The sequence below is a fragment of the Petaurus breviceps genome, unplaced genomic scaffold (genome assembly GCF_028583685.1).
Source record: "Petaurus breviceps papuanus isolate PSGF00001 unplaced genomic scaffold, PetGlider_PUasm1.0 175, whole genome shotgun sequence".
Taxonomy (NCBI): domain Eukaryota; kingdom Metazoa; phylum Chordata; class Mammalia; order Diprotodontia; family Petauridae; genus Petaurus; species Petaurus breviceps.
This window is the reverse complement of record NW_027185764.1, coordinates 24724037-24750597: the sequence shown is the minus strand read 5'-3', so window position 1 is coordinate 24750597 and position 26561 is coordinate 24724037. Positions and strand designations below refer to the sequence as shown.

Genomic DNA, 26561 nt, shown 5'->3' with positions numbered 1-26561 from the left:
GCCATTACCTCCTTTCTTCCTTTGGTCCCACCAGCACCTCCCTTCTTCCTTTGGTCCCACCACCTTCTTTCTTCCCGGTCCCACCACCACCCTTCTTCCCCAGTCCCACCCAATGCAGCAGCTCTTCATCCTCCGGTGTCCGTCTCGCAATTACACTGAGCCGGGGTAAGGCTTCTTGCCCCCGAGAGCCCAGAGGCTGATGTTCCCCACCTCCTGGAGGATTTGGGGGTGGGGTTGCCCCCTCACCTTGCTGCAGGTCCTGCTGGTCGTACCACGGCTCGTCCTCCTTCATCTCAAACTCCTCCACCAGGTTTTCCGCCAACATCGCGGCGTGGTATCTCGCCGCCGCCCCGGCCACTGTCCCCGGCTCTCCTCAGCCCAGGTCTTTGCCGACGCCCACACAGCCTCGGATCCCTGACAACAAGCGGGCTTCGGCACCTCTAGGGGTCCCCTGCTGGCCGCCAACGTCCAGCGCTCGGGAGCCGGTGCCCCCCGAGGCAGCCCCGAGCCGGCTCTACCCGGCCCGCGGCCCCAAACGTGGCACTTTCCAAAAGTAGCCCTCCCCAACCGGGGAGCGATTCAAAACCCAGGCCGCGCTCCCACCAATCCCAGGCCGCCGCCCTGACGAGGGGCGGGCGCTCTCGCCAATCACGCCCTTCGGCTAGATCCAATTCGTCTCAGCTCCCGGGGAACAGACCAATGGAGACACTAAAGAGGACCAAGGAGGCGGAGAAAGAAGAAAGGAGCTTTGGAAAGCTAGTCCAACCACGCCTCGCGCCCACAAATGGAGAGCGAAGCGCACGCGCAGTCCACGTCTCCCCACCCGGCTTCGCTCTCCGGGGCACGCCCCACACCAGTACCGGAGGGGGCCTGCGCGGCGGCGGAAGAACCGAAGGAGGAAAAAAGGATACGTATTTAGTGACCGTGGCCGGTGCTGGGTAAAGGCCGAGACCGGGAGGGCGGGCCCCAGGCAGCCGTGGGTACGAGAGTTCAGTGCTGGGTGTGGTGACCCACGAGGAGATTGTCACCTCGGGGCGCGCTGACGTCACCTAGGGGTGAGGATGAGGATGAGGGGCGTGTAGCGTGAGGTCTGGCCTGCTGGTGCGATGCCCAGAGCCCTGGCTCCGGAGCCTGAGGACCTGGGTTCTGATCCCGCCACGTAGCCTTACACTAGACAGTTCACTTGTCTGGTCCTGTTTGCCCAGTTCTAAGTAATGGGGTTGGAGTAGGTGGACCTTGACGTCCCTCCCTCCTGGTTCTGTGTTTGCCTGAGGCTGAGGTGACGGGTGTGCAGTCTGGGGAAGGGGGAGGAAGGTGAGGGGATGTACTGTTTGGGGAGTGAGGTGATAGAAGTCCAGCATAAGGAGTGGAATAGGGAGAGGAGGGGCGTGCGGAATAAACCGCTGGATGAGTTTGATGTGATGGAATCTGGTTTAATGTGGAGGATCTAGGTCTCCAGGGTGCGGGTTCTGCACCCCTGATTCTAGTCTCTGAAATCACCGGTGTGATCTTGGACAAGTCAGTTCCCCCTCTGGGCCTCAGTTTCCTCAGCTGTCAAATGCAGTTCGATTAGATGGTCCCTGAGGTCCCTTCCTCTTGTAGACATATGATTCCTACGAGGATGAAGGGAGGTGTGTATAGCAGAAAGGGTTGGGGGGGGGAGGTGACTTGTTGACTGAGTGAATGTAGCCTAAGTGGAGGGAGGGGAAGGAGTTAAGAGCCACCTGGTGCACTGAGATCAGGTTTCCTTGGGAAGAGGAGGGCTGGCTTTGTAGTTCGGGTCACCTGTTCATAATGGGTTTTGAGAAGTGGAGCTGCTATTGAATTCCTTTTGCTGTTCTCTTGTCAAAACCCAGATCATTAGGGTATAGAGCTGGAAGGGACTTTGGAAGTTACCTAGTCTGATGTGCTCATTTTACACATTAGGAAACTGAGGGGGGAAAAGAAAGAAAGGAAGAAAGGAAGGAAGGAAAGAAAGAAAGAAAAACAGACAGAGGCCAGGAGAAGTTATTGTGATTTACCCATGGTCATACAGGTACCCCAACCCATCACTTTTCACAAGGCCACTATACTTCCCCTACTGACTCATAGGCTTGAGGATTTGGCACAACCCAGTCTTCACTCTCATCCCATCCATCCTCAGTCAGCAAGGAGTAAGCTGGTCATGATCAGATGTTAATGATGGGGGCATCTAGGTGGCTCAGTGAATAGAGCACGGGCCCTGGAGTCAGGAGGACCTGAGTTCAAATACGGCCTCAACACTTGACACACTTACTAGCCGTGTGACCTTGGGCAAGTCACTTAACCCCAATTGTGCCGCTTTCCCCCTCCAAAAAGCAAAAAAACCCCCACAAAAAAACAAGTTAATGATGCCGTTAAAGGTCTATGTAACATGTAGTACAGGATCTTTGCCTGCTTTAGGTAGAGGCAGAATGTGTTCAGGGGGTGCTGAAAAAAGCCTATTCGCCTGAATAGGAACTGTTACATTTGAAAGTTTTGCTATTAAAACTTCGTTAAGCATTTAAGAAAAAATAAAGATGCTCCTGGGAGTGCATTTTTAAGCCAGTATTAGTTATTCACACTTTAATCTGTATATGTTTTAAATGGTTTTCTGAGATTTTAATAGAGATATAAAAGCACCTTACCTGAAGGAGAAAGGCTTCCATTGAGTAAAGAACTTTTTCTACTTAATGATTTTCACTCGATCTTGCCCTGAATGGCACAGTGGACACTCTCTAAACCTAGAGAGCCTTTTAGAACCATTCCAAACTCACCTATAGGATTTATAGTTTAACAGGGGTGGGGAACCTGCACACAGGTGACCTCCTAGGTCCGTGGGTGCAGCCTTTTGACTGAGTCCAAGTTTTACAGAACACTTTTTATTAAAGGGATTTGTTCTATGAAGTTTGAATTCAGTCAGAGGGCTGAATTTGAGGACCTAGAGGGCCACATGTGACCTCCAGGCCAAAGGTTCCCCACCCCTTAGAGATCATCTAATCCAGGGGTTCTTAACTTTTTTGAATTTTGATCCCTTTTTGATAGTGGTGAAGCATATGTAACCCTTCTCAGAATAATGTTTTCAGTTGATTTTTTTTTTTTTGCTTTTTGGAGGGGGGAATGCAGGGCAATTGGGGTTAAGTGACTTGCCCAAGGTCACAAGGCTAGATGTGTTAAGTGTCTGAGGTTGGATTTGAACTCAGGTCCTCCTGACTCCAGGGCTGATCCTCTATTATCTATACCACCTAGCCACCCCTGGGGATTTTCTTGGCAAAGATATTAGAATGGTTTGCCATTTCCTTTTCCAGCTCATTTTATACAAGAGGAAATTGAGGCAGACAGGGTGAAGTGACTTGCCCAGGTTCACAGAGCTAGTATCTGAGGCTGGATTTGAACTCAGGTCTTCTTGATATTGAAATACAGTTATAAGATATTAAATAAGCTAATTCATGGACCCCAGGTTAAGGACCTCTGAAGTCCAACACCCCTCTGCCTCCACATTATACAGAGGGGAAAACTAAGGGCTCAAGGGATAGTTACTTAAGCTTACAGTTAAGTAGCAAAGCAAGGCTTATATTGTCCATTAAAAACAGGTTGTCGCAGGGGCGGCTAGGTGGCACAGTGAATAGAGGACCAGCCCTGGAGTCAGGAGGACCTGAATTCAAATCTGGACTTAACACTTACTAGCCATGTGACCTTGGGCAAGTCACTTAACCCCAATTACCCTGCCTTTCCCCCTCCGAAAAGCAGCAAAAAAAACAAAAACAAGAACCAGGTTGTTGCCAATTACTTGTAATGCATATATAGGGAGATTAACTGATTAAAACAGGTTTCTTGTAGCCTAAATCTTATGATATTAGTCACACTTGGGTATATGTGATATAACACACAGAATAGCTCCCAGTTAACATTGCCGTTACTATAGATTACTAAAGAACTGTCCCATCCCCACTTCTCCAGTCATATCAGGTACTTTTCATTTGGCCCTAAAGTTGAGGTCAGGAAAAGTCAAATATATTGTGCTTTTTCCAGTTAGCACATTTGAGCCTCTGCTAGAAATTTGGAAACTGATGATAACATTGGAATATCAGGAATCATGGGGATAATTGAAATCCACAAATTTATTTTAGCTCTCACATGCTTCCCTCTTAAATTTTTACCAGAGCAGGGGCGGCCAGGTGGCTCAGCGAGTAAGAGCACCGGCCCAAGTGTCGGGATGACCTGGGGATCAAATCCGGGCTCAGATACTTAGCTCAGATACCACACCCAGAAATAACTGGCCGTGTAACCTTGAGCAAGTTACTTAATCCTGATTGCTTTAAAAAAAATAAAAAAAATTTTTTTTACGAGAGCAGAGCATCTAAAGTAAACATTTCCTAATATGTTTCACATCTTCTCTCTCTCCCATCTAAAAAATAAGGCCTGATGAAGGTGCTGATAACCAGTAAAACAGTCTCCTCAAAACCTAGAGTGTTCCCAGGGCCCAATTTAGGCAATGACAAAATAGGTTACTTCCTCAGGGGTACTGAGCAAACCTATCACCTTTCACCAAATTCTTTCCCTATCTTTGATTATAGCCTGAAATTTTACTGTTAAACCTCATGTATGGCTAAGCTGATTGAGAAATTCCTCCAAGTCTTCAAAGATCCAGAAGGAAAAAGCAAGTCTTGAACCTCATGAGCTCTACCAGTAGTAAATATTTTATTAGACTAACTCTAGTACATCTTTCTTCCCATATTTATTAAAAACATTTTCTCTTTTAAAAGAATAATAGCAAATCTCCTGCCTCTGAGTCCTGATATTATAGAAGAAAAAATTTCCTGATCTTCAAGTTTTTATTACCTTGGTAAAAGATCTGTCTCTGTTGTGCATTTCTCTTACTTTAGTTGGCAGAAGTAGATCATGGCCAAAAATTTTTTAAAAGGTGCTTTAAATTAAAAAAAGATGATTATAGAGACACTTTCAAGCAGAGATCACTGGATTTAAAAACTGTTAATCGTGGTTTATGGAAACTGAAGGAGCCCTAAGGTATCTGAGACTTAGAAGTTCATGGTTCTCAAACCTTTTGGTCTTGAGACTCCTTGGGACTCCTCTTTTTTTTTTCTCCTTTTTTTGGAGGGCAATTGGGGTTAAGCGACTTGTCCAAGGTCACATGCCTAGTAAGTTTTAAGTGTCTGAGGCTGGATTTGAACTCAGGTCCTCCTGACTCCAAGGCCAGTGCTCTATTTAGTGCACCACCTAGCTGCCCCTACTCCTTTACACTCTTAAAAACTATTGAGGACCACTTTATACTTTTCAAAGGGGCAACTAGGTGGTACAAAGGATAGAGCACTGGTCTTGCAATCAGTAAGAATCATCTTCATGAGTTCAGATCTGACCTCATATACTTAGTAGCAGTGTGACCCTGGGTAAGTCACTTAATCCTGTTTTCCTCAGTTCCTCGTCTTTAAAATGAGCTGGGGAAGGAAATGGCAAACCATTCCAGTATCTTTGCCAAAAAAAAAACACCTCAAATAGGAACATTCAGAGTTAGACACAACTGGAAAAAATTGGAACAATAGCAAAATTATACTTTTTAAGACTATTAGGGGCGGCCAGGTGGCTCAGCTAGTAAGAGCACCTGCTCCAGTGTCGGGATGACCTGGATCAAATCTGGGCTCAGATACTCAGCACCACACCCAGAAATAACTGGCCATGTAACCTTGAGCAAGTTACTTAACCCTGATTGCTTAAAAAAAAATGCACAATAAAGACTATTAAGGACTCCTCTATGCTCTTAAAAACAGAGGATCCAAAAAAACTTTTGTTTATATGGGCTATACTTGTTGATATTTATTTTAGAAATGAGAACTGATCTATATGGGATAATTTACCCCATTCTGTCTCTCCCCATCTCCCCTTATTATATTCCTCTCTCACTTCCCAGTTTCACCTTTTAAGTATCATCCCTTCCTATTCAACTGGTCCTGTACCCTCTGTCTATGTATACCTCTACACACATATACACACACTCACATATGTAGTCATATGTCCATATACCCTCCTATATACATTTGTATGTATGTATACATATATACATACATATATGTACACACACAGAGTTATATTCCCTTCAACTATTCTCATACTGAGAAAAGTTTCATAAGTCACAATTATTGTTTTTTCATGTAGGAATATAAACAGTTCAACTTTGATAAGTTCCTTATGATTTCTTTTCCCTGTTTAGCTTCTCTTACTTCTTGTATCTGAATGTCAAATTTTCTATTCAACTCTGGTTTTTTCATCAAGAATGCTTGAAAATGCTCTATTTCATTGAATGACCATATTTTCCCCTGAAACATGATACTCAGTTTTGCAGGGTAGGTGATTCTTGGTTTTAATCCCAGCTTCTTTGACCTCTGGAATATCATATTCCAAACCCTTCAATCCCTCAATGTAGAAGCTGCCAGATCCTGGGTTATCCTGATTGTGTTTCCATAGTATTCAAATTGTTTCTTCTTGGCTGCTTGTAGTATTTTCTCCTTGATCTGGGAATTCCAGAACCTGGCTATAAATATTCCTAGAAATTTTCTTTTTGGGACCTTTTTCAAGAGGTGATGGGTGGATTCTTTCAACCTCTATTTTGCCCTCTGGTTCTAGTACATCAGGGCAATTATCCTTGAGAATTTCTTGAAGGATGATTTCTAGGTTCTTTTTTTGATCATGGCTTTCAGGTAGTGCAATAATTTTTAAATTATCTCTCGTGGATCTATTTTCCAGGTCAGTGGTTTTTCCAATGAGATATTTCACATTGCCTTCTATTTTTTCATTTGTTTGGATCTGTTTAATAGTATCTTGATTTCTCATAAAGTCACTAGCTTCCATCTGCTCCAATGTATTTCTGAAGGAATGATTCTCTTCAGTGAGCTTTTGAGATTCTTTTTTCCATCTGGCAAATTTGGCTTTTTAAGGGATTCTTCTCCTCATTGGCTTTTTGAGCCTCATTTGCCATTTGAATTAGTCTATTTTTTAGGTGTTATTTTCTTCAGTCAGGTTGTTGACTCTCTTTTCATGATTTTCTTGCATCATTCTCATTTCTCTTCCCAATTTTTCCTCCACTTCTCTTATTTGGTTTTCAAAATCCTTCTTAAGGTTCTCTATGGCCTGTAACCAGCTTGTATTTTTCTTGGAAGCTTTTGGTGCAGGAGTTCTGACTTCGCTGTCTTCCTCCTGTTCCATGCTTTGATCCTTTTTGTCCCCAAAATAGGAATCTAGAGTCCGATTGCTCTGCTTGCTTTACTTCCTTTGCTTGCTCATGTTGCCATTCAATTACTTGACTTTTGAGCTTTTTTCCACAGTAGAACTCTGCTTCCAGAAAGAAGAGCTTTATCTCAAATCACTGGGGTTTTTTTAGGTGCTGGAGCTATTAGTTGGGTGCCCTCTTTGAAGCCTCCATCAGCTCTGGCACCTGGTCACACCTCCCAGGACTTCCACCCTAGACAGTGATCCATATCCAAGCAGGTTAAAGCAAAAGCGATTACCCCCCTGAATGGTCTTGGTCCCCCTGTGATCTATAGGCCAGGAGCTCTGAAGCAGCCATGCTGTGGTGGCTTCAGGGCTTCAGTGCCTCAGCCACTTCTCCCTCTGGGGCAGAGGCTGGACTGAACTCCCGGACCCCCTGTTCCCAAAGTCCACACTGACCTCTCACTTTGTCTTTGGCATTTATGGGTTGATAATTCTGGCAACTGCCACAGCTGCTGGTGATCCACTCTCCTGAACTCCCTCCAGACACAGCTGGTCGTGGCCACCCTGGGGCTAAAACTGTGGGCTCACACAGGGGCTGGCCTCTGCTCCTAGTGGGCTGCAATTGACTCTTTCTGTCCGCCTACTGGGCTGCCTTCATTGGGAGATTTGTTTTGTAGCCCTAAAGTTTGTTTAGAGTCATTTTTATAGGTATTTGAGGTAGTTACGGGGGGAAGCACAGGTAGTTTTCCTGCTTCTATGCTGTCATCTTGGCTCTTCCCCCCTTAATCCTTTTTCAATAGCTTTTTATTGAACATCATTTTTATTATATTGTGGTAAGTAAAAGATATATTTACTATTACTGCTTTTTTGCATTTGTTTGTGAGATTTTTATGCACTAATATAGCAGTTCTCTAACTTTTTGATCTCAGGACTCCTTTACACTCTTAAATTTTTTCAAGGACCCCTACTTTGAGCTTTTGCTCATGTGAATTATTCTACCAATATTTCCCATATTAGAAACTAAGACTGATTAGTATTAATGTTAGTATGAAAATAGTTTTGGCTTCACAAACCTCCCCAAAAGTGTCTCAGAGCTCCCCTAAGAGCTTCTTACCACACTTGAAATATCCTCTAATACATGATAAAATTTTATAAAAGTGCCATGTACAACTGAGAAACATGTATCCTTTCTATTCCCATTCAATCATCAGAGATTTATCATATACAACTTTACTAAGATTCTACTTGGGTCTTTAATTTCTTTCTTGTTTATTTTTTTCATTATATTTGTCTAACATTTTGAACCTCAAAAGAATGAGTTTACCACCCTTTGCCTAATGTTAAAGGTACTGTGACTTCTGAATCAGAATTAGTAGAATAGGGTAGGGCATGTTTCATAAATCATTGTGCGTAATACAAAGCCAAGAGGAAAAACAAAAAACAGTGCCTCTTTTAAAGTTTAGACTTTGATAACTTGAATCCAGCTTACAAGTTATAGCTTCCTTGACTTCTCAACTTTCTTAATTTTTGGCAAGGTGATCTTCTTGACAGATTTGTAGTAAGTTGGAATTATAGCCAGGTCTATATTATCTCCATTGACAAAAATACCTCTATGGTATATCTACAAACATAAAATTAAAGGGAAGGCCAAAGAGATGTCTTCATAATTCAAGTCAAATCAGTATTCTTTACCTTCTCAATTGTCGGAGTTATTTAGGCAAAAAAGACTTTTAAATACAAATCACCTGAATTGTTCTGTCTGTGAATAGCCTGTGATTATCTTCAAAGTCAGAGCAGAGAATGGGGCTTTTTTTCTTGTGGAGTTATTTGGATAATTGCCTGTTATCTGCTTCAGTTAGACTGTGGGGACATAATCTAACATAACAACTAGATAGTTTACTAGTTAAAGGGGAAATTGAGAAAAGAGTGATTCATCACATTCTTTAAAACCATAGTTAAGGTTAAAAGGAAAGAATATTATAAAGCACATTTAACAGGGTGGCTGGGTGGTGCAGTGAATAGAGCACCGGCCCTGGAATCAGGAGTACCTGAGTTCAAATTTGGCCTCAGACACTTAACACAAATACTAGCCGTGTGACCTTGGGCAAGTCACTTAACCCCAACTGCTCTGCAAAAACAAAACAAAAATAAAACACATTTAAAAGAGCTATTAAATAATGAATCCACATTCAAACTCCATGATCTAGTTTAACATAATTTGTCTTGCATATGGTTAAACTCACCTAGCTCTTAAATCCCAAGATATCTTGTGAAGTTTCTGCATTAAACATATAAGTGATTTGATCGAAGTCACAAAAGGTATCTATGTGAGAGCCAAGTTTAGAACTCAGAGTTAAGTCATTGGGTTCTTATTGTTTCAAAAATAAATATTGAAATGCAAACTTGTATCATTGAATGGACAGAGCTTTGGATTTTGATAAGAGACTGTAATGGGAATGTACATTTTTAAGATCTTCCCTGCCCCTAGGCTAAAGTGCACCTGGAGCCTGGGGTGGGAGGCTTGTTTTTCAGTAGATACTTTTTGATTGGGCAGTGAGTCAATAAGGTTGTTATATTCTCTGAGCCAGGAGAAGGCTATATAAGCCCTGATGTGTAGCTTTGTTTTGGGGCTCACTTTGAGAAGTGTTCTGTGATGTGATTTGATGAAATTCTGGGAAGCTGTTGTTGAGAGTCCCCCGGCTTTGAAAAACCCAGATGTTGAAATCCAGATGTTGATTTGGTATGGATGTAATGGTTGGACAGTTTGGAAACTGTCTACTTGATCTGTTTCTGTCTTGATAATTCTGTCTGTATATTCTGAAGTTCGGGGTGCTGACCTTTTTCCCCTGAACTCGGTAAATGATACATATATATGACTGATTAAAGTAAGCTTGTTAACCCATTTTGAGTTGCTTTCCTTTATCAAAGCAGATCTAAGAACCTGTGTTGGCAGACACCCTGGGGACGCTGGGGTGCTTGCTGCTACAGAGACCAGTCTCACTGCAGACTTTTTCTGACTTGGGTGAAAGAAAGGGTGTCATTTTCCTGTTATGTATAATGAATGTAAATAGCTTTGGATGAATTTGTGACCTCATTGATCTTGGTCCTCCCTCCACTGAGGCAGATTGCAACCCATTCATGCATTCTTATCCTATGGTACTATTGTCCATATTGTCCTTCCTGTAAACAAATCCCTTCACAAGGTGTCTACCCAGTGTTCTGGAGGCCTTCCTCTGGATCTCTTAACCTTGCATGGATAACACTGGGCTGTCATTGTTTTGCTTTTGTTTGGTGACTAGACAGCCTCCTTTTCCCATTAGATGTCTGTTCCCTCATATCTTTTGTGTCCCTTCTCCTCTACATTTCTTCACTGATAATATGTTACAGATTCCTTGTGTTCTTTGAGTCATGGGATCACACATTTACGACTGGAAGAGACCTCAGAAGTCATCTAGTACAATCCCTTTGTTTTATAATTGAAGAAATGAAAGCCCAGAGTGACTTAACTTTCATCCTTAGGAAACTGGTTTCCCCAGTTCACAAACTGCCTCACTCACTGGCAGAATATTGCTAAAGAGGTATATATGCCTGTTCTCCAAAAACATTTATTTTCTAATGGACAGCAGACTTTGTTGTTGCTATCTGTCCTTCCTTCTTGAAGAGGACCATGACATCAGGGAGGTGATACCATGGAATGCAAGTGAATTGGATTTAAGTGAGGAGGGCTGTGCAAAGTCAGCAGCCTCACTTTCTCTTCTGAAGCCATCTGGGTCTAGTGGCCAGATATAGATCAGGATGACTGGAGATGGCCCTGGATGCAGTAGGGAGACTGTGGCCTTTTTAAGCTGAGGTCTTTAACAGGTCTCAGTTTGATTGAGGCAATGCCCATTCAGTGATTAAGGCTAGGCAAGAAACAGAGAATGGCCTCTAATTCTTAGTAAAAAAAAAAAAATCAATCTGGTATAGGAAGACTAAAGGTTTCTGGCTAAAACAGAAACAATTAATATTTACATTCATTCTGAGCCACTTGGGGCCCAGACAATGACCAAGTGGGGCTTGTTCTGGGACCTTTTGTTGGCCAGGCTAGGAGAGCCAGAATAATTTGGGATTAAGGCAAGGTCTTTAAGAAAAAAATCTAGCCCTTAAATCCCAAGATATCTTGTGAACCTTCGGCAATTAATATTTGCAATCCTTTGGGCAGAGTACCTGCAGGTAAGGGTATGATACCCTTTGTGGACAGAGGGAATGGAAAGGAGAGAGAAGGAGAAAGAGTGAGGTAAGGGAGGGGCCCAGTGGCACAGTGAATAGAGCACTGGCCCTGGAGTCAGGAGGACCTGAGTTCAACTGGCCTCAGACACTTAACACTTACTAGCTCTGTGATCTTGGGCAAGTTACTTAACCCCAATTGCCCTTCCTTCCCACCTCCAAAAAGAAAAAAAAAAGAGTGAGGGAGGGGGAGGTAGGAAGGAAGGAAGGAAGAGGACCTGGAGCTATGTTGCCCAAGTGACCAGTTGGGTCCCCAGTGGGGCAGCTTCTGCTATTCCAGAGGTTGTTTGTCCTTTGTTCTTGAGGAGGATCATGACATCAGGGAGGTGATGCCACAACATGCAAGTGAATTTGATTTACGTAGTCACCAGCCTCACTTTCTCCTCCAGAGCCATCTGGGTCAGGGTAGCCGACACTGTACCAGATGAGGGGATACATTCAAAAAGGAATAAAAAAGGCCCTGCCCTCAAGAAAGCTTACATTTTTGGAGGGCAAAAGAAACTGGATATGTATAAACAATCTGAGTACTTTCAGGGAGGAGCACCGAAATGAAGGGGACTGGGAAAGGTCACAACCACTAAGCATGGCTATCTTACAGGGCTCTGTCCTGTGTCTCCCCTCTCTATCCTGCTTCACTTGGTGATCTCTTCACCTGCTATGGACTTAATTATTTTTATTCTGATGATTCTCAATTCTCCCTATCCTGCCCTAACTTTTCTGCTGACCTCCAGTGTCTATCTCCAGCTGCCTTTCAGACATTTCAATCTGGATGTCAATTAGACATCTTAAACTCAACATATCCAAAGTTGAGCTCATTACCTTCCCCCAAAACCATCCCCCTTTCCAAAATTCCCTGCTACCATCAAGAGCGCCACCACTCTTGTAGTCCCTTAGGCTCCCAGTCTAAGAGTTATCCTGAATTCCTCACTATTAGTCACCCACCACCCCCAACCCATATCTCATCTGTTCCCAGGGACTGTTGATTTCATCTTTGCAACATCTCTTAACATACCTGCTTCTCTCCTCTGATAATGCCACCACCTTGGTACAGACCTTCATCACTTCATGCCTGGATTATTGCAATAGCTGATCTGCCTGCCACTGTCCCTCCCCACTCCAGTCCATGTTTCATTCAACTACTAAAGTGATTTTCCTAAAGCCTGGATCCACCCCTCTACTCAATAAACTCCAGTGGCTCCCTATCACCTCCAGGATAAAATATAAAATCCTCTGTTTGATGGAAGTTTTTCCATATTCATTATTATTTACAACATCATTGGGGTCAAACTCAACTAGAAATTAAACCATATACAAAGATATTTGTGGGGAGCATTTTGACTACTTATATATTATTATATTATAACATTATCTATGGTCTATTATGTTTTTAAAACTATTTCTCAATTACATTTTAACCAGGTTGTGAGTGGCAGCTTGACAACTCTGTATAGCACAGTAGCATTGCATTCCATCTGTATACTGTAACTTGTTTAACAATTCCCAAGTCAGTGAGCAGTAGGAGAATGTCTTAAGGGGATAGTAAAGTGAAGGTTTTTTAAGGTTGCGGAGAATGTTTATAGGTAGCAAGAAAAGAACTAATCAGTGGTGAGAAATTGAAAATTGGAAGTGGAGGGTGGGTTTGGGGGAAGCTGCTGGAGCGGATGAACTAGGAACATAGAGAGATTGAATTTGGTGGGAAGGGCCACAGAGAGTGGAGTAGAAACAGGGAAGAAAGGGGAATGACATCAAGGGTTTTTGAGGCATAGAGGAGAATAGAGAGCTCACCAAAAATGGCCCCTTCCCTAGGTAAATATAGTATGAGGCATGGCCTTCTGTCGAGAGACAGGGAGGATAGGTGATCGAATAGGTTCAAAAAGAGAAGGTTCAGAACAGCATCTTAATTTAGGAGTGATATAGTCAGCTAGGGAAGAATAGAAAGATTGCCTTGTTGAAGAAAGGTGCCAATTGAGATTAAATAACATAGATTTGTAGCTGATTCAGCAGAATCTTGTGACTTTCACCTGCACCTTTCAGTAAGAATATAGAAAAGAAGTGGGAATGGAGGCGTCAGATAGAGTTGAAGTCTGATAAGACATGAGTAGAGATAGGACAGGGAGGCAGGGTTTTGTCCTTTGTGACAGAGAAAACCTTGCAGTCATTAAAAGCACTGAACAATATCTGAAGTAAATCAGCTGTTTATTCTGGGGCCTAGTAACTAAGATGCACACACTCTAATGTACTAATTTTCTGAGTTGTCTTTTCAGTTGTATGTCGTAGTGTGGACAATAGGCATACCTCATCCATTTGGTGTGTAATTATAATCACTTTTGAGTGATTATAGATTTCATTCAGGAAGCTCTACAATTTTCCAGGGCTTAATGTAATCAGAAAAATGACATCCTCAAAAAGACCAGTCTAGAAGACTTCATCATTTATTGGGAATCTCTCTTGTATTTGGACTTTGTTCTAGATGTTTTCTGTGATGGGCAAACATACATACCACAAATATATACATTTATATACATATATACGCACATATATATATATCTATCAAGCATATATTTCCCTATTTTTTGCTTTGCCTCTTATTAATAATAAGATTATTTCCAAAGTTGTTGTTATTCTTGGTTGCAAACCTAGATTCTTTGCCTTCTAGAATATCATATTCTAAGCTCTTTGTTCCTTCACAGTGGTGATCCTGACTGTGAATCTGTACTACTTGAATTCTTTTTTTATGGCTCCTTGAAGAATTTTTTTCCATGACCTAAGAGCTCTAGATTTTGAATATAATATTCCTGGGAATTTTCATTTGGAGTTTCTTTCAGGAGGTAAACAGTGGGTTCTTTCAACTTCTTTTCCCTCTGGTTTTTTGTTTTCCTCTTCAGTTGTTTAAAAATTCAAGTTCATTTTATTTCTGAGTCTAAATTATCTATCTCCCCACTCATTGAGAAGACAAGGAAAACAAAATCCATTAAAAGTATGTATAATCATACAAAAAAAAATTCCTGAATTAACCGTGTCCAAAAAAAAAGAGAGAAAAAATATGCACTCTTGAATGCATCAACTCTGTCACATATTTCATCATGTGATCTTTGGGATTGTAATTGATTATTATGTTGACCAGAGTTTACTAAGTCTTCCAAAATTGATTATCCTTATGATATTGTTATCATTGTGTAAATTGTTCTCCTAGTTTTACTCACTTCACTTAGTGTCAGTTCATATACGTCTTCCCAGGTTTTTTTGAAACCATCCCCTTCATCACTTTTTTTTTCTTTTTGGAGGGGGGAAGGCAGGGCAACTGGGGTTAAGTGACTTGTCCAAAGTCACACTGCTAGTAAGTGTTAAGTGTTTGAGGCTGGATTTGCACTCAGGTCCTCCTGACTCCAGGGCCCATGCTCTATTCACTGTACCACCTAGCCGCCACCCCCCCCCCTTCATCACTTCTTAAAGCATAATAGTATCCCATCATATTTATATGCCACAACTTGTTCAGCCATTCCCCAGTTGATAGTTATCCTCACAGTTTTCAATTCTCTCACTCTACAAAAAGAACCTCTATAAATATTTTTGTGCATATGAATCCTTTCTTTGATCTCTTTGGAGTATAGATCTAGTAGTGGAGTTGCTGGGTCAAAGAATAAGCATAGTTTAATAGCTTTTTGTTGCCTTCTAGTTCTAAGATGTCTAGGCAGTTTTCTTTCATTATTTCTTGAAATATGTTGTCTAGAATTTTGTTGCTGTTGATGGTTTTCAGGTAGTTCAGTGATTCTTAAATGATTTGTTTTGATCTGTTTTCCAGGGCAGTTGTTTTTCCTATGAGATATTTCACATTTTCGTCTATTTTTTTCAGCCTTTTAGACTTTGTTTTATAACTCCTGGATGTCTCATGGAATTATTCATTACCTTGTTTTCAGCCAATTCTAATTTTCAAGGAGTTATTTTATTCGGTAGTTTTGTATCTCTTTTACCAAGCTGTTAATTTTCTTCTCAGATGTCCTAAAATGATGTATATGATCCAGGGAATCTGAGTCTCCTGGTCGGAGCTCTGCAAGTTCCTGGCCCAGGTTTGGGTGTATTGGCTTGTCCGTGGTTGAGTTGCATTAGACTACTGTTGGATTCAGTCACTGTTAGTCTGCTAGGAGTGCTGGCTCCCTTTGGTCTGGTACCCCTTTCCTGGTGATTCCACTGTAGTAGATTAAAGATGTGGTAGATTAAAGATTAGAGCTGGGCTCAGAACCACACAGCTGTGTTTCTGGAACTTGTTGGGTATGTAGCTAGGGCCTATACTCGCTAGCTCCTTTCCTCCCTATAACTGTATCCTGGAACTGGGTAATGATTAACAAAGCTCCCAGGTGGCACCTTGCACCTAGCACTAGTTCAGGGGTCTGCTGGGATTTCTTTTGGCCCCAATTCTTCCTGCTCTGGTGCTCTTTCTGGGCCTTTTTTCCATCCTTATGTTCTAGAATGCTTTTGTGTCCACTGCTGCTTCACCTGTTCCTGGTCAGCCCCTGTTGCCAGTGTCCATAGACCTCTCTATTTCCTTTAGCTGTCCTGGGCTGAAAAAAAGCTAATCACTGTGACTTTTCCTTGACTTTCCCAATCAGAATTTGGTACAGTGAATTTTGTAAGTCATTGTGGATCTGAATGATCTAGGTAAAAATGCTTTTTCTCATTCCACCATCTTGGCTCTGATCTTATATTTTTTGCACCTTTCATTCTATTGTGTGACTGTAAAGATGTTGTCTACTAAAAAAATACGTAATACTTGTGAAAGTCTGCCTAGTCCCTTCCCAGTAATTTCAAGGACGCAGTTCATACCTGTTTAAGTAATTCTCATAAAAATTTTGTAGAGATGAGAAAATAGAGCTGTTGGTGACACAGTTATTGGCCTCCTCATGATATATCCTCATGACCTTTTAAAAAAGGAATAAAGTCTCTGATTTTTCCAAATATTTTACATCCTGCCCTCTTTTGAGTATCTTGAGGATCAGCACCATAGCAATCTCAAAATTTTGTCACCGCTGTTGAAGTCCTCTGTGTGTACTTGACCTATTTTATTGCTCTTTCCCTCTTTATTTTCCTTTATGCCATTTCTGTTCATCATGTAGTAAATTCAGATTGATATTAGAGTTCAGACATGTTGGTTCTGTTTCCATTAATGAAGAAAAAATGTTTGTTAGAGAAAATTTGCCAAATCTTTCCCATCGGGGGTGGGGGAGTGTCCATTTGTGGTGCTCCAATTTTCATTCTTATGAACCCTGGGGATGATTTTACTGAATTGACTCTCTAGCCAAACTTTCTGAAAATTGATTTTTTTCCTTTGCTACTAATCCCTGTTTTATGAGGTATTACTGCTCACAATCTTTTGCCATCATCATCCATAAAATTTTACAGAAGAATTTATATTCTAAACTGATGTTTCTCTTGGCTTGCACATCTTTCTGCTTAGCAGATAGATCAAATGTTTATTGACTAAAGTGGTTTCAAGGCCGACCAATTTGATTTTTCTCCTTTTATTGGCTGATTTACGTGAGTTAAATTTCCTTAGCAAATGGTGATAGTCTTTGTCAACATTTGCAGTAAAAAAAAAAAAAGTCAGCTTTGTATATTGTCACAAACATACTGTGTACCATACATACCAATACTAGTTGGATTTTATAAATATGAAAAGTAATTTCAAGATATTCTTCCAGAGCAAGCACTATACAATTTTAAGATTGTTAAAACTGAGTAAGGGCTTTTTTTTAAAAAGTTGCTTTTATTGATGTGTTGGTATTTTTTATATCACCAGTTTTCCCCAATATTTCTCTCCTTCCCAGAGAACGATCTCCTATTTTTTTAAGAAAAGTAAAAAGAAGCTTAAAAATCAGTTATTGATCAATATATTGAAAAAGTCTGAAAATATATGCAGTGTACACTTGTGGACCTCCCACCTCTGTAAAGGGGCTGAGAGTAGGTGGGAGTGACTTCTTTTAAACTGTACCTATTCTTCATAATTCTGCTGCATTCACTTTTGATTTTCTTGGTGGGTCTTTCTGTTTACATTGTTGTAGCCACTGTATTATGTATATTGTTCTTTTGATTTTTTTTACTTTGTATCACTTCATGTTGATCTTTCCACACATTTCTATGTTTGTCACATTTTTGGAATAAAGACTTACCTAGTCAGTTTCAATCCACTGTAAGATGCCCATACTAATTTTTTCTTTAATATTGTCTTGTACTAAGTCATTCAAAATTACATGGTTTTACTAACCACATAGCCTTTGCGATAGTTTTAGAAACTTGTAGAATGACAGTCTTTTTACTTTTGTTTATAACAAAGGGAAGAAGTTGTCCTCTGCATGGAAAATGAAGCTTGTAAGAATTCATGCCAATGCTCTGGCATATTCCATGACTACTCTAGGGACTGGGATGATGAACACGGTCTTTAATTTTTACTGCATGCAGCTTTTTTTGAAGCAATACAAGATTTCAGAAGCTGCCTTTCACCAGTCTCAGGTAAGAGCATTCCCTGATGATCCTTTGCTTTTGAGCAGAGCTGTTTTTCCTCCATAACAATGCAGTAAATAATGGGACATGTCTGTGAGCTATTCCCTGAAAGTCTGTAGGAGTTTGTATACACTATGGAAAGCTGTTTGGAATCCTTTAGCTGTAAAATTCCATAACAGATAGTATAAGGCAGTGTTTTTAAAAACTACCCACTCGTGTAGGATGAATAAAGATGTTTGCCAGATGAGTAGTAATGTTCATTATATATCAAACAGGTTTGAACTGGTTGGCATAAACACACAAACGTTTATAAGCTATAACAACCCATCTGTCTACCAATAAGTCATCTAGTAATTATACAGTTGTTTTTTGCCAATCCCATTGGTAATATATGAAACCATAAATAAGAAAGAAAAAGGCCTCCCACCAATAGAAACAACTCTTATAAAGCCTTTGTACTGTAACTAAAAATTTCATTCATTTTATGATCATAAGATTAGGGCAGCTAGGTGGCATAGTGGATAGAGCACTGGCCCTGGAGTCAGGAGGACCTGAATTCAAATCTGGTGTTAAGATACTTACTAGCTGTGTGACCCTGGGCAAGTCACTTAACCTGGATTGCCTTCCCCCTCCCCCCCAAAAAATAATCATAAGGTCAAGGCTTCATAACTTGGATTCCAAAAACTTGTTTTTAAAAAACTTTATAACTTTATTTCAGTATAATTGATTTCCATTATAACCTTGTGTTTTTTATTTTATGCATTTAAAAACATTCTCAGAAGGGAGTTTCACTAGACTGCCAGAAGGAGTTCATGACACAAAATACCTTAAGAACCCTTGACCTGAGAGCCTTATTGACTCTTACTTAGTATAAGCTTTTCCCTTTTTTTTTTTAAGTGTGATTATATGGCTTCCCTGCATGTAGTATAGAAACAACCAATTAGAAGGCACTGGGTTTAGGGATTGGTTTCAGGAGGCAGGCAGCAAAGGAGATAGCAAAAAACAAAATGACAAAAACCAGACTACATAAAACTATATAGTCTTACCCTGCATAATAATATATGATCATAATGATTTTTAATAAGAAGAAAAGGTTGAATTATGTTCAGTATATATTGTTTGAGAGGCAGTCTGGTGGATTGATTAGAGAGCTAGACTCTGAATTAAATCTGAGTTCAAAGCCCCACTCTGGAAAATAACTGACTCTGGGACCCTCAAGTCACTTAAATTCTTAATGCCCTAGGAAAAGTTGAAGAGCACTTGTTTGTACTTCAGTAATTGAGTTTTCCTCACTGGAAGTTCCTATGCCAGTGAGAATTTAGAACCAAAAAAAAAATCTGTTAATTAAGCAGAAGGTAAATATACAATGAATTTTCATCAAAAATGGATAAAATGAAAAATTTTAAGACCTAATGGAATATCATTTATGTATAGTTCATTCTCTGATAAGTCTAGATAATTAAGATGTTATTATATATGCAAAATAAGCAAATATTGGCATACTGACTTCCTTTTATAGGGCTATTTGTGGATATTTATAAATTGTATTGAAACTGTTAATAGCTATTGTGTGTTCATCAGAAGATGGATAAAGTATGTGAGAAAAGACCCTTAAAATTTAGAATGACAGAAACTACCACAAAGTTTGGCATTCATTTCTGATAATAACATCAGGATTCCTTTGTAGGAAGTAAAAATTGGTGTCTTAATTTTTCTGGTGCATTTATAGAAGAATAAAGTTGTTAATGCTTTAGTTGCATCAGTATGGATCTCAAAGAGATCTTATAGTTTTAGCATGCATGCCCCCTGCTGGTTCTGAAAAATACTTGTTAAATTTTAGTGTTACTTTGGTTTGTGGGAATGCAATTGTAGGAGCCTTAGGGATGATCTGGCTCGCCTATTCTCATTACAGATGAGGAAACTGAGAAACAAAAACGTTCTGTTTCTTAACCAAGGTCACACAGCTAGGGTCAGAGAAGTCATTAGAGCACATATCTTTTGGCTTTTGGTTGAATGTTTTTTCTACTATAAATGCTTTTCATGGTTCACTGTTTCCCAGAGGCTCAATAGAAGTAGCCTGGCCCAAATCACAGAGACAGTTGCTAGAAAACAGCTTTTATCTTACTGATCAGTGCACAAGACAACTGAGACTCCTTGTATTCTAGGTAATACGTTAAAAACCCAGCTATCCATTCCAGGACATCTCTGATATCTGCTGTGCTACCAGGGACACAATCTAAGCAATAAATACTTGGTTACATTAAGAAAAAAAAGTTTTGGGCTGCTTTTAGCTTATTTCTGTATTGATCAAACAATGTTACATGTTTTTTTTTTCTTCTAGGTAATTTTTATGATCTGGAATGCTCTTAATGACCCTCTTTTTGGATATTTTCAAGACAATGCCAAGGCATCTTGTTGTTCAGGACGTCAGATTGCTATCTTGTATGGTGCTCCTTTCTATGCCCTGGCTTTCCTACTTCCTTGGTTCCCTTGGAAACACTACCAAGAAGGTGACTGGCTTAGTGGGATTCAGCTTGTGGTATCCTTATGTGCTTTTGATGGCATGTTGACTTTTGTGCAGCTAGCCCAGTGTGCCCTATTTGCAGAGATTTCCACTCAACATGAAAGCCGACTTCAGCTTATTAAATATAACCAAGTGGCATCACTAGTGGGATCTACCAGCATACTTTTCGGTGGCCTTATCTCTGATAACATGGAAAATTTACCCCATTTCCAGGCTTTTTCCATTGTCATTGCTGTTCTTGCTGCTGCCTGCCTTTTTTATACTGGTATTTACAGTATAAGTCACTATGAACTTAAAGGAAGCCCTAGAGAAACCAATATCTCAGAAAGTAAATCGGAACACTCCTGGGCCTCAGTCATCTTGTTGACCAAAGAGATATTAACCCAGAAAAACTTTCTGCTTTTCTTGGCAATGAATTTCTTCCAAGTCTTCCATTTAACCTTCTTCAGCAACTTCATGATGATCTTTGCAGATAACCTCATCCCCAAAGATGCCTTTTCTTCTTCTATGAGGAGCATCATGTATGGGGCAGGGTTTATTTGTCCACAGGTATGTAATAGTATTTTTAATCTTTCCTACAGGGATGAAACAAGATTTAACTCTTTGCTGGCTTTAAAATCAGCAGTGCCCCAAACTAGCCATTGTCAAGAGACCAGAGAAAGGAGGAAATAAAACAAATGCAAGTAAATATTTGATCATTGTAATTTGTTTTACAAACTAACATGGGTCTTTGAAATATGAAGCTCAGTTGATCCTAGCACACTGAGGACATATACAGACATACACAGAGATTCATAAATAAGTAGAAATACATTTGTTCTTCATACATCCTTACATACATATGGTTCATATTTACCCTACTTCCATGTTGGGGGCTATCATTGTATGCAGAGAAGCAGAAACCTTGATAAAATCATGGAGAATCAGAATCGTCAGAGAGCTCATTTTTTTTTGTTATAAGATGGGCTTATCTGAAACAAAGAACTACTTGTACCAGGTCAGTTTATATGACAAGCAATCAGTAGGTATTGTTCACTTCCTCTTGTGTTATAGTCTTGTCCTTCCCTACACAATCAACCTGCTTTGTTCCCAGAAGTTTCTCTATATGATGGTCTTCATTCAGCCCAGGTGACAGGAGTCAGGCATAGAGGAGACCTAAAGCTTAGATGTGACCCCACTGTCATAGAAGTTTTTGTCTCGGCTCATAGATGTAGACCTAGAAGGGACCAGAGAAAGAAGTCATTCTGTTCAGCCTCCTTTTTTTTTTTACAAGTGAGGAAATAGGTTTAGAGAAAGTAACATAAGTTATTCTTGTTCACAGTTATGCAAGTATGGTGGTAGAGCCAGAATTCAAACCTAGGCCTCCTTACTCTAAATCCAGGGCATGTTCCATTGTTCCACTGTAATATACAGCGTTTCATAATAGATGAATTAGGTACAAAATAAAGTGCTACATGAGGTCCAAGGAGAATAGCCATTACCAAAAGGGTCAAGAAGGGTTTCCTTGAAAAGGTGACATTTAAGTTGGGCTTTAAAGGACTGAGAGACATTCATCCAGTGAGAGGAAAGGAGTACATACCAAGGTTGGGATGGCCTGAACAAAAGCAAGAAGGGAGGAAATCTGGGCATGTCTGGGGACAGATCATGATCTAGCTGAGCTGAAGCTTTGAGTGAGGAGAAGGGAGTAATATGAGATAAGTCTGGAGAGGCACTCAGGTACCAGATTGTAAAGGACTTAATTGTAGATCAGAGGAGTCTAAACTTCACTGGGTAGGCCCTAAGGGATCACTGAAGATTTTTGAACAGAGCAGTGACATGACCGGTCTTCTATGTATGAGGAAGATTGATCTGTTGGCCAGTATGAGGGATGTGCTGGGGATGGGGGGAGGGGGTCAGTGAAGAGAGCAGAGGAAGAAAGACCTTTTATGTAGTTATCTTTGTTTCAACAGGCTTCCATTTCACTAGAGGTATATAACATTTAAACATAAATATAAGATTATTTGAAGAGAGGGAGAGCACTTACAACCAAAGAAATAAGAAAAGATTTCTGGGGGGGGGGAGCACTTGAATTGAACCTTAAAGGAGGCTAAGGACTCTAAAAGGCAGAGGTAAAGAGGGATCTAGGTATCCCTAGTTGTCTGGGACAGCTTAATATTGACCTAACACTAACACTATTGAAGTAAAACACAATTTTATTTAATTGAGCAGATTTAATCTTGCTTTTGTAGTCACTAAAAGAGTACGTTTGGTTTGCCAGAATTATTGATGCATTAATTTTTAAGCTGTCTTGGTCATCTAATTATGTTAACTTAAAAAAAGTTTATGTTTATACAGATTTATTATATACAATCATAGATTTGGAACAGACATTAGGAAAAAGGGAAAATTATAATGAGTAAAAGAGGTAGGCAAGGGAGAATGGGAAACTACTGGGAAAGCCCAATGAGAATAAAACAAGACAGGATTATAGGATCATAGATTTAAATCTGTAAGGGACTTTAGAGGTCAGATATTTTAAACTCCTTGAGCTTTGAGTGATTCATTTCAAAGTCATCAAAGTGCCTGCCAGATACTAGGAGATAATATCTAGGTAAAACTTTATGGAATTTATTAAGGGCAATAAAACACTATTCACAGTGGTAGCAGGACCTAAGTGGAGACCAGAAGGCCTTAAAACTTCCTGTCCAGGCAGGTTGAAATAAATGTCTGTATTCTAGTGACAATATTGGGAATAGACAAGAAGGAATAAATGTAAAAGGTATTATAAATGAAGAATCAGCAGGACTTGATAACTGATTGAATAAAAGGAGAAAAGGAGAGGGAAAAATTAACAGTAACATTAGGCTTTTGAATGTGATCGTCCAGTAATCTTGACTTTCTGTTTAATGTGGAGACTTCCCCTAGAGTTTTCTCTGAATTTTCGGCAGACCTATGGAAATAACTAAGCAGTTTCCTTATTGTGGGTCCTGATTGCTTCACTTGGGCATTTAAGATTCCTAAGTATGTTCTTAGTTAAAAGAGGTTTTTGTCCAAGGGATCTTGGTCCAATTTTCAGGCTAAGGAGAACCCAGAATATTCCCAGTGGTTGTTGAGATAACAGTGGAGATGGCTAGTTTATAATAACCGCACATATTAATTTTTTAAAAGGAGCTAGAAAAAAATCAATTCTAATAAAGCTTTAGTGCCTGTATAAACTGAATCTTAGTGCCTACAGAACCTAACAGTAAAAGTTTGTTATGACACAGATAACATAAAATGAGTGCTATTCCTGTTTCTCAACCTTAGTGTCATAACAAAGTTTTTTTTTAACATAATAAAACCAAGTAACATTTCATCCGTCAAGAACTCTCAAGGTTTTCCTGTAGCTGAGAATTTATTCATTTTAATATGAAAAACCTTATTTTAGCAATTTTGGATACCAATATTTCTAAGGCATATAATGAACTTCCCCACTTTATTAAACTGAATATCTTTTATATCTCAGTTCCCTCATTTGTAAAATGAAAGGACTGGCCTAGATTATGTCAAAAGGACCCTTCAATTTTTCCTACAAATTTAAAATCTAATCTATATCCCTTAACATAATCTAACCTTTTCTTAACGACTCAAAGTCATCATTAGGAACATTACTCCTAATGTGGTCTATTGAAGTGTGACTACAGTTTGCCTGCACACAAATGGATCAAGACTGCTTTGCTTTTTTAGTTTATGAGCTTTTTTAAAGCTCATTTTAAGCCATTAAACTGCTAGCTGTCACTTCGCAGTCCTTTTAAGACACCCGACTAGAGCAACTCCTTCCTGCTTCTAGTGTCCTCTGGGCTTGAAGATAACCAAACTTGTTAGAATTGTATATAAATAAAATAAATGGGCTCCAAGTAAGGGGTTATCCTGTGAGTAAAATCTTAAGCTTTTAGGGGAGGCTAGGTGGCAGGCACAGTGAATAAAGCACTGGCCCTGGATCAGGAGGACCCGAGTTCATATCCGGGCTCAGACACTTAACCCAAAAAACTAGCCATGTGACCTTGGGCAAGTTGCTTAACCCCAATTGCCCTGCCCTTCCCCCTCCAAAAAGCAAAAAAAAAAAAAATCTTAAGCTTTCGTGTATGTGTAAAATAATACTGTGATTGAAAAAGGCGGAAAAAGTGTCTTTGTATAAAGAAATAAATGTACCTTAGTTGTCAGAGAATATGAGATATTGCTGCTTTTTGGGATGAATATTTTGAGAGCTAATATAATTAGAAAAAGAACTTTGTTTTAATATGTGCTACTAAAACATACACATGTATGTAGAAACAGCTTTCATATGTATTTTTTATTTTTTCCAATTACATGTAAAGATAGTTTACAACATTTGCATTTTTAAGATTTTTAGTTCAACATTTTTTTCTACCTTTCTCCCTTTGCTCCCCCCTCCCCAAGACAGCAAGCAAACTGATATAGGCTATACATGTACAGTCATATTAAACATATTTCCACATTTGTCATGTTGTAAAAGAAGAATCAGAACAAAAGGAAAAAAAACACAAGAAAGAAAAAACACACAAAAGAGAAGATAGTATGCTTTGATTTGCATTCAGACTCTAGTTTTTTCTCTGGATATGGATAGCATTTTCTATCATGAGTGTTTTGGGGAAAGGAGAAAGAGGAAGAAAATTTAAGACTTATGGAAGTGAACATTGAAAACTAAAAGTAAATAAATTAACTTAAAAAAAGAAAATATTAGCAGAGCATAGAAATGTAACAAAATATAGAATTGTAATTATTATCACTAAACTAGAAAGTTTTGGTTCCTAGAACTTCAGAGTTCAACTAGACCTCAGTGTTCATCTAATCCAACCCAGTAAAGGAGAACCCTAGTATAAGATTTTGCCTTTTTTCCTATTAAATTTAATATTTTTCTTTTCAATTAAAACAAAAGAAATATACTCTTCAGTTTTGATGAATGGATTATGACTTTAGATTTGCTTCAGTCAGACCATGAATATTACCATGACCTCTTCCTTTTTTTTTTTTACGATTTCTCTTTTTTATTTTTTAATTTACATCATTCATTTCCACAAGATTTTGAGTTACAAATTTTCTCCCCATTTTTTCCCTACCCACCACCCCAAAACAGTGATCCCACTGAATATCCCCTCCCCTAATCTGCTTTCTCCCATGTCTTCCCCCATGCCCCCTCCAACTTTCTAGTAGGGCACAGTGGATCTCTGTGCCCCAGTGCCTGTATATCTTATTTCCCAGTTACATGTAAAATAATAATAATTGTATATATATAAATTTTTTTAAACATTTGATTTTAAAACTTTGAATTCCAGATTCTTTCCCTTCCTCCCTTGTCACCCTCCCTTACTGGGAAGATAAGCAGTTTAATATAGGTTATACATGTGTAGCTATGCAAAACATTTCCATAGTGGGTATATTGTGAAAGACTGACTATATTTCCCTCAATCCTATCCTACCTCCCACTTGTTCTATTCTCTACTTTGATCCTGTCCCTTTTCAAAAGTGTGTGCTTCCAATTTCCCCTCCCCCCCAGCCTGCCCTCCCTTCCATCATCCCCCCTCTCATCCCCTTCCCCCCTACTGTCCTGTAGGGTGAGATACCCTGTTTAATGTGTGTGTCATTCCCTCCCTAAGCCAAATTCAATGAGAATAAGGTTGACTCATTCCCTTTTGCCTTTCTGTTCCTCCCCTCCATTGCCTCTTCTATATGAGATAATTTACCCCATTCTGTCTCTCCCCATCTCCCCTCATTATATTCCTCTCTCACCTCTTAATTTCACCTTTTAAGTATCAGCCCTTCCTATTAAATTGGTCCTGTGCCCTCTCTTTATGTATACCTGTACACATATATATACACTCACATAGGTATTCCAGTGCCCATATACCCTCCTATATAGACATATATATGTATGTATACATATATATATATATATATATACACACACACACACACACACATACACATACATTTCTATTCCCTTCAACTACAACTGTTCTCATACTGAGAAAAGTTTCATAAGTTACAATTATCATTTTTCCATTTAGGAATGTAA

The 26561-nt window shown here is 39.7% G+C and overlaps 2 protein-coding genes across 6 annotated transcripts in view; one reads left to right on the top strand and one right to left on the bottom strand.

The window, feature by feature from the left end:
* CDR2 (cerebellar degeneration related protein 2) overlaps positions 1-619 on the bottom strand; it is a 34115-nt gene extending 33496 nt beyond the window's left edge. Inside the window, exon 1 of the mRNA XM_069084932.1 lies at positions 247-619. Within this exon, the coding sequence (XP_068941033.1) occupies positions 247-325 (79 nt within the window). The 5' untranslated portion in view covers positions 326-619. The remainder of the gene's footprint in view (positions 1-246) is intronic.
* A 133-nt stretch (positions 620-752) lies between these two features.
* LOC138158746 (transmembrane protein 180-like) overlaps positions 753-26561 on the top strand; it is a 72624-nt gene continuing 46815 nt past the window's right edge. For 2 of the 5 annotated variants that reach the window (XR_011167718.1, XM_069084931.1), the window contains exons 1-3: positions 753-938; positions 17816-17991; positions 20324-21055. Coding sequence is in view for 4 of the 5 variants with exons in the window: in XM_069084931.1 (XP_068941032.1) it covers positions 17842-17991; positions 20324-21055 (882 nt within the window). In the remaining variant the exon portion in view is untranslated. Of the gene's footprint in view, positions 1056-17815; positions 17992-20323; positions 21056-26561 lie in introns of all 5 variants that reach the window. The other 3 variants (XM_069084930.1, XM_069084928.1, XM_069084927.1) reach the window with 3 other exon arrangements.